This window comes from Dendrobium catenatum, unplaced genomic scaffold (genome assembly GCF_001605985.2).
Source record: "Dendrobium catenatum unplaced genomic scaffold, ASM160598v2 original_scaffold_27042, whole genome shotgun sequence".
NCBI classification, from domain to species: domain Eukaryota; kingdom Viridiplantae; phylum Streptophyta; class Magnoliopsida; order Asparagales; family Orchidaceae; genus Dendrobium; species Dendrobium catenatum.
The window spans coordinates 41,638-50,566 of record NW_021345501.1 but is presented as its reverse complement, the minus strand read 5'-3'; the positions used below and the strand labels follow the sequence as shown (position 1 = coordinate 50,566).

Below are 8,929 nucleotides of genomic sequence, written 5' to 3'. Positions count from 1 at the left end.
ACTTTCTTACTTTCCACTATTTTCATATATCATTTAAATGCTTTTATTGTAAGATACAATATTGCTATTATTTTCCTGCTAAAACCCTTAATTTTTCATTTACGCAATTCTGTGTCTGTGAGGCTTACGCCTCAGACCGCCTCGAGGCTTACGCCTCGCCTCACGGACGAAAACTGCCTCGAGGCTTAATTACGTAATTTTAAACCTTGGTTTAATTCAATGGTTGTAATTTCATAATCAACCATAAATTATTGGGATTTCATTAAATTTCCTCCACTTTCCTTCAATCCAAACAAAGCCTAAGAAAAGGTATAAAAATTAAAGAGAAGCCATTCTTAGGCAAATAGGTAAAACTGACTTGATAGAAAGGATTGCAGAAATATTCTAATTCTGATGTTAAAAGCCGAAAGGCGTTTTTAGCAAGAAGATGATTCTTAAAGAAGCAACATGTTTAAAAGCAAGAAAGCAGGAAGCGCTCCTTTGACCTCCACAATTAGTGTATATATGAATCGTTTAAGAATGAAAATATGCTAGAAAGTTAAAATATGTAAAATAAACAAGCAAAAGAATTCATTTCACTTATCTTTCAATATTTTAAAATGAAGTCCCAAAATCTCACGTCTTAAAGATATTATTTCAAAAAATAAACCATAAACCATATTTCATCTCAAGAATTAGCTAGGAGTCACATTTGGAGTCCAATCAAATCAAAGTAAATCCTTTCAAAAAGATAAATTTGAAATAGCTTTAGCCTTCCTTTTTTTCCCTATTAAAAATGTTTCAATATGATGGATTCTAGTTCTCCATACGCAAAGCATATTACAATATCTAATGTGCATGCCACAATTAACTGATATTAACTTAACAAGTTTTACCAAACGCAAACTATTTCACACTTTCAAAAATATTATATGGATCATCTGATGCTCATATTTTAAAAAAATAATAATAATTAATAAAAAAAGTTAGTTGTGGTATTTATAGCAAAATTAAGAGAGAGAGATATTGAGAAATAATTAAAATGGAGGGAGGTTGAGCATAGCACCTATTAAAGATAAACACAAATAGATTTAGGTGGTTTAGGAATATACAAGATAACTTGCAAAGAATAGCTTTAACACCTTCGACATCACTGAACATGAATGAATTATAAAATAGCATTCATAAAGCCAACCTCAAATAGTTGATAAAAGGCAGTTGATAAAAGGCTATCGGTGATGATAATTTAGGAATGCACAACTAATAGTGAAAGACATATATATAAGATAGACAAATAGAACTAATTTCAAAGAATTATTAAGAAGAAAGGGAAATGCATAAGAAAACATTCATAGAAGTTATGCAAATTTTTTTTTTCACAAGATAGGTCTTAATACCTTACACAAATCAACAAAGACAAATGAAGAATTAGTGCTCGTCAAATGCCCCTAAATAGATGAGATAAATTAATGATCATGATGATAATGTTGATGATTTACATTACGATCAATACATGACAAAAAACAATCCAATAAAACATGGCTGGCCACTTGGCTAGCATTTTTAGTCTTTTCTTAAATAATAATCAAACTATCATGATATTCCCCATAATGAGCAACCATAACTCTTGTTCATAAAGCCTTACACGCGAAATTAAATCATTATATATCTCCACAAACTTTTATATAAAAGATCTAAGAAACATACAATTCTAATTCTTGTGTATGCACAACCTTCTACTATTATTGGCACAGATTAATTGAGGAATGAACGACAAAAAAAAAAGATGCACAAAGCCATCTTATCTCATCTTTTGCATACCATGTACCCCATCATACATGGGGTCGTTCTAGGCCTTGTTTCTAAGAATGAGCTTCTTTGTTTCACTAGAATTTTATTAAACCATGAACTTTTGTCCCACTCCCACCATTCAACTAAGATTGACAAGGGGATCCAATCATGAAGGGGATTGCCAATCTAGCTGTCCACTTCAAATAAGTCTATAAGAAAAAGCTTTCTTCACAATTAGTGCAATAATTTGTGAAGGAATGAGAAGATTGAGACAATCAATAATTTGGAACCGTTTGATTGCTTGAGAGAGACAATCATTAAAGATAATTATCAAATGTTAACATAAAAGAAGAGATTGCCAGGAGTCCACAACCAAAGGCTTTTTGATCAAGATTGGGAGAGGCCGAAAATTTGGAGCATTGGATAAGTTTCTATTCGAATTTTAAATTTTAATTAAAGATACGCTTTGATATAATTATCTTTTTTGGAGCATTGGATAAGTTTCTATTCGAATTTTAAATTTTAATTAAGGATGCGCTTTGATAAAATTACCTTTTAATTTAAAACTATTTGAATTTCAATAAATTCTTGATAGGGTTCCTTTCTATAATGTCCAATAAATAGGACAACTTTATGCGATAAATTCAGTTCCAATTCTCCCAAATTCCCAACCCTTTCCTCAAGTCATTCAGCCAAACGTCCTCTTCAAAATCATTGACCGATCAACCTCCAACAGGTTTCCAGCTAAACTTCCAGCCTTTTTTCTACCTTTTGTCATTTTCTACAATCACCAAGAACATACATAGTAGTCACAATCTACAAACCTTCTATCATTGTACAAGAAAACAACCACAAGCCACACTCTATATTGCTGAATTCATCAAAGACAAATACAATAAGGCTAACTTGCTATCCAGTGCAAGAGATCATTCTGATTGGATTTTTGCAGAAAATCAATCACACCCGACAAGGCATTAGGATTTTCTATTTACAATTAAACATGTAGCAACTTTAGTTGTTTACAACAAGAAATAGCTGAAGAATGCAGAAGAAACATCATCTACAACAAGCAGAAGACAACAAGGGATACCTAAAATGTATAGGGCACTAAAGCTTCTAGAAAAAAAAAATAGCCAACCCATTTCCTTCCCATTTTTGCCTCTTGGGAACTCCTATCATTATTGCAATAGGCTTGCATTAGAACTAACATACAAAAATCCCTACATATATTGTACCTGCATTATGATGATGACTAGAATAGAAATTCATAGAATAGATCCTTTAAATTAAAAATTCTTAGCTTTTAAAACTAATTCTAAACTCATTTGTGCTAAAAGCTACCTCGCATAAAAGTGTAGTGCAGTGCGAAAATACATTACAAAGTAGCTAAGCATGTCATCTCTCATAAAGCACAAAATGCTCAAAGCAGTACATCAAACACAATCTTTTACATTCTTTTTAGGACATACGCTACAACTCTATTTGGAGTGGGATTAGATTAATTTGAATTACACAACCCACTAAATGATTTATTTCATCTTGGTTGGGCAAGCTACATAAATAATACTCGGACAGCTTGAAGACATTATTGAATTAACCCCAAACTAGCTTAATAATCCATTAATCATTTTTAGTAGCGAGGAACAAGTCATACGCTAAAAAACATATAATAATTTTCCAAATCATGGATTAATTTGCTCAGCAAGAAGCAATCCTCTATCATATCGTGAAGTAACCACTATCAAGCATTAACAAAACAATTATGAAGTTAATTTACAACTCACGCAATATACCTTTAAGAATAGATATTTGTTTAAAATCTAATTATCCTGTCAAGTCTTTATTAATGTTCTAAATTATATCCAAAAACCTACCATATCTTTATACATTACTATTTAACTACCGGCCTAACCAATAGAAATAAAACAATAAAGTCATCAAATATTTACTAATCTTTCATAGTTTCATGGTGTTCAATCTATGTCTCACCAAACTAGTGAAACCAATCGATTTTGACTTTGCATGCTGGACGCCAAGTTACTAAATCTGATCTTTAATCAAAATCAAAGGAATTAAACTTTTTCAATCAATTTTGCCCAATTTTGTCAAAACCTATTTTCTTTGGAACAAGATTTTGAATTGAAAATTTGAAATGAATAAAAAATATAGTCTACAACCTAAACACAATTCTAAAGTTGCTTGCTATATTAGAATTGCAATTCCAGTCTAGAAACCAATAGAAATTGATAAACTAATGCAGGAAAGATTTTCCGCCACAAACCAAATGATATTTGTTTAGTTTAGTTTCTTCCTGTTTTTCCAAATAATGCACAAAATTACTGATAAGATATTAGTCCTCTCACCAGTTTTGATTAGTTGATCAAGTGCTTATCCCCTTGGCTAATCCTAGTTATAAGGAAATAATCCTACCATGATTTTTTTATTACTGACAAGTAAATATACACTTGTTAATCATTGTCCAAGTAAATATCTTCTTTCTAATCACAGCTAAATATTTCATACCCATGATGATTCACAAAAAAGCTCCTACTAATCATTAATCCCTGCAGCTTTAAAGCATAACCATTGCACTTCATTTACAAGAGCCCCTTTGAAAGTATTTCTATAATCATCATAATCATTATCATTGTCATTAACTTACCTGAACTATTTAGGGTTTGTACTAGGAACATCCCTTTGATATTCAAATTCAATCCCATCCAATGTTTCCATTAGGGGTAAACCAGATGATCAATGAGTGAAAGCTTCACTCGAATCGAACATAGCATAGGCCACAACTGGATGACATTGAGTGAGCTCAACATTAACTCAAAAATTATATGAATGTCCATGAATGCATGTGTACTTGCATGTATGTATGCATGTACATATGGATGAGACAGGGTTCTATGTGATTAGGGTTGAATGGTTCAAAAAAATATAAAATTTTATCAATTTTCATTGAAAACCAATGAGCAAGGAGACATTCCTAGATAAACTCCTCAACTCAATGATGAAAGGGGGTAAAATTGGATTGAGTTCAAATAATCATAGCTCTACAAGCTAAGTATTACTATGATATTAAGTCTATTATACATTAGTTATCTTTGGCAAGATCAGTTTCCATATTATATTATAGCATAGTAATTAGGGTGCATTTAGTGTAAATTCAAAAATAAATCCACTACAAGATAAAGTTATACGTACATACTAGAAAAATATTGACTAATGTTGGTGATTACGGTTAATATTTATAAACAAACGTGAACTTTTTTTCCATTCTAACTTTTCCTAATAAAGAGCCTATGTAGTCTATTAAGTTAATGCTTACCAAAAAAAAAAGGAAGAGGTCAATGAAATTCATTCCAAGGTTTCAACCAAATCTTGGTATACAATTTTCCTTCTTGTTTGTAAATGAAGGGTATCAATGCAAGAGGTTCCAATTATAGTGAGTTATAAGGAGATTTCATGCGAGTAGGCCTGCCCTGAATTACAAGGAGTTTAGTTGGTTATTTGAACTTGTGACCTCCAACTAATTCTGGAGGCAAGTTGTACTCCTAATCTACCTCTCTCTAATCTGAAATCACTTAACTAAACAAGATCTGAAAAAAAAAAAAAAGAATGTTGTTTATGCCTGTAAGGAAAAGCTATTGCACATATCATTCCTGGCAAAAAATCAACTACATAAGCATAGTTTCTGACTTGGTGATAAAACGTACTAAACAGTACAATGAAGTCAATTTTCATACCTGAATCACAGCTGTGGCAATTGCAAAAACCACATAGAGATCAATAATCTGAAAAACACGTTCAGATATAAGAAGAGAGGGAGCCGTTCAGATCTGCCTCATCTGCCAAAGGCAAGAGAAAGGAAAACAATTATTTCTGTGGAATATATACCTTCAGATTGGTAGGTGTCGCTGCATAAGCCGAACGCAAAGAATGTATAAGAGTAAGAACGTCACTGGAGGTGGACTTCGCCATCACTATTTACGAATGTTTATTCTTCACGAATCTAAATAGAGATAACAACAAAACACTTAGACCTGAATAACACGATCAGAGACCAAATTCTCCAATAGAAACAACAAATTTTCAAGATATCAATGTAACCGCCTTTCTGCAGGTTAGGAAACTAGTAAAACGAAATCAAACTTCAGAAGCATCACACGCGCCATCCAGAATCGAGGAAAATTAGGGGAATAATAAACGGATCAAAACCATATAATGAATGATAAATCATCCAGTAAAGGTATTAGGAGCGAGTGGAAGGTTTAACCTGCGGGAGGCCAGAAAGAAGAGAGTAGAGCCTGGAACTCCAGTAAATCCGACCTGCTCGATGGAGGAAATTTGCTAGGGCGCGGACGGACTTGTAAAGCTTAAGAAATGGGTAGTTTGGTCATTCTAAGCGATCCAAACTAACACTCAAATTTTTTTGGGTATTTAAGCTATTAAGTCAAACTCATACACATCACATAACATATCCTAATTTTAAACCCAAAATATTTTGATTAGTAACTAAAGCCTCCAACCAACAGACCAAAGTCAACTGTGTCAGTCACTCTAATTTTAATCAGCTCAATTGCCAAACTGATGCGCTTACGTGAGGATTAGGGTTGAGGCTTTGAAGTCAACTTGTTAAATCTGAATTTATTAAGTGGGTAAAGTCCTACTAAATTAGAAAATATTGAGGATCTGGAGTACATAAATTTGAGAGAATAAAGTGAGGAATAGTATGTTGGTATAATCTCAACCATCTCAATAAAAAAAATATTGAAAAGAGGTCAAAGATCTAAAGTTTCTAGCCAAATGTGAGAAAAATGTCAAGCAAAATGTCTCAAACTATCCTCATCACTCTTTATTCATAGGGTTTTGAGGCTACAATAAAGGCTATATAAAGAAAAAATAAAATACATGCTACATATAATACTCGTATTATGCTATACGTTAATTTAGGATATGTGTCGCTTCCTAATTGGTTGTAGGAGGGTGAAGTGGGCGATCAAGCAAGGTGTTTGTCATCGAGCAAGCTTGAGAGGTGAGAGTAGGCATATGGCGAGTTTGTGGCAAGTCTAAGAGGAGATGGATCAGTAGCTAACGAATTGTCTTGCTCTGTCGATGACTATCGTAGGAGGCTTGAGGTTGTCTTTTAATACTTTTAATGAAAGGCGAGCAGAAGCATTTGCAAGGGATAAAGGGTCTCTAAGCCTGATAATAGTAATTTAGTTGAGTGCAACTTCTCTGAGGTAGGCACTTTCTTGCAACTGAGTTTGACAAGCTAAGGGGTACAATCTTATTAAGATGACCTACGATCTATTTGTCAGATGAGGAACAACCTGGCTGTCAAATGTAGGCAGAGCTCCTTGTCGAATGTGGATAATTGATGCCCATCACTATTATTGGACTAGTTCCTCTCTAGTCCTAAGTAAGTTCTTTGAGGGATGTGCTCCGAAGAGTATGAGTGAAGCCTTCAATTTTTATTAGTATGACACAAATTAATATTTTTTTCTATATTATCCTTTTTTTGTTGGTTTCTTTTATCTCTTTATTTAATAATTTATAGTAAAATAATATTTTAAACTTTCAAGAATATAAGTTATTACTTCTAAATTTATGTCATATGAGAAAAGTTTGCCTTAAAATTTTTCATATGCTTTTATAATATTTAATGATAAGTTAATTAAAAAAAGTTGTATTAAACCATAAATTAACTTTACGGCTTGGCAAATAAGTCGTTGGCTTGCGAAAGTTAAGAGCTGGGTTCGAATCCTACAAGAGTCACATTTTCTTGTCATTTACAGGTAATATTTAGTATTTAAAAAATATAAATTGACATAGGCTTTTTAATTGATGGGCCACTTAGGGTACGTGCCCCCAAAGCCTCCATAGTAGCTGAGACTGAGAGTAATGCCCATCATTATGACTTGGTCACTACCTATCAAAACACCTGAAAAGGAGAACATGAGTATACACTACTATTTTCAGATAGTATTAAAAATAAAATTAAAATGTGATATTAATTTAGTTAAATGTATAAACTACATTTTATAAAAAATTTAAAAAGATTAATGAGATTTTAATTAAAAATAAACTTAAATAAACCTTAGGAGTATTATAAATATATGAGTTTTAGATCTAATATCTAATATGACAATTAATCACAAAATATTATTAGAAACAAGTTTTAAATGATGCAAAATCATGAGAGCCAATGAAGGGTACCAAATTTTATAAGTTGAATTAAAACCAGTCTATTATAAATGATGTCATGAGATGAAAATTACAAAATGATATCCAATAAAGATTAAATCTTATACTTGTAAATATTCATATAGGCTTTCATACATATCTAATAGGATTAAGCAAGAGAATTAGGTCGAAGCAATCACATTGCCTATCAAAGACACTCGTGATAACGAACACGACCTGTCTATATCGACCAAATCAATGAGTCATTCTAGGCCTTTCAAACATTAGAGACATTTGCATCGATGAAGATTAGCCCCATGAGACATAAGTTTACAAATGCTAAACATTTAAATGAGCATAATATTATTTTAAAATGATTGATAAAGCAATTAAAATTTTAACCACCATATATATATTTTTATATATATGAGCATCCATAATTTTATATATTTAAATTATAAATTAAATCATTTTTATTAAAAAAATATTTTGATGCATATTAATATGATTGACTAATAAATAGTTTGATTACTTTTTTCTTTTTTTTTTTCCATAGAGCCTTGAACCTTTACCCATTAAATAATCTAGTACATTTCTAGCGACCAATGAAAAGAAATAATGCATTAAGAAATCATATTATTTTCCTTTTATAGTGAACGGTTTATATAGAGAATGGATGGAATGCATAAAGAGGCCAATATGGCAATACATGTATGTTGCAATGGAGAGATTATTCTGAGTGATGTTCAAGCATGTACGGAGGTCAATCCAAAAGCACCACATCACCCAATGCACTGTGCATTGGATGACGCGGTGCATTGAATGACGTGACACATCCAGATTGACCTCCGGGCGCATCCGAACACCGCACGTAATAAATTTTCGTTGCAATGAGATGGGTTTGAAGAGGGATGCAACAAAATGACATGATTTCAACATCTTATCCTCAAAAAAAATTGTTGAAGTATTT

At 32.1% G+C, this 8,929-nt stretch overlaps 1 protein-coding gene across 3 annotated transcripts in view; it reads right to left on the bottom strand.

The window, feature by feature from the left end:
* LOC110112853 (dolichyl-diphosphooligosaccharide--protein glycosyltransferase subunit DAD1) overlaps positions 1-6,185 on the bottom strand; it is a 15,830-nt gene extending 9,645 nt beyond the window's left edge. The window contains exons 1-3 of one of the 3 annotated variants that reach the window (XM_020845216.1): positions 6,050-6,185; positions 5,671-5,785; positions 5,520-5,567 (exon numbers count right to left, since the gene is read on the bottom strand). In XM_020845216.1, the coding sequence (XP_020700875.1) occupies positions 5,520-5,567; positions 5,671-5,754 (132 nt within the window). In that variant the 5' untranslated portion in view covers positions 5,755-5,785; positions 6,050-6,185. The other 2 variants (XM_020845219.2, XM_028691616.1) reach the window with 2 other exon arrangements.
* Between the last annotated feature and the right edge of the window lie 2,744 nt (positions 6,186-8,929).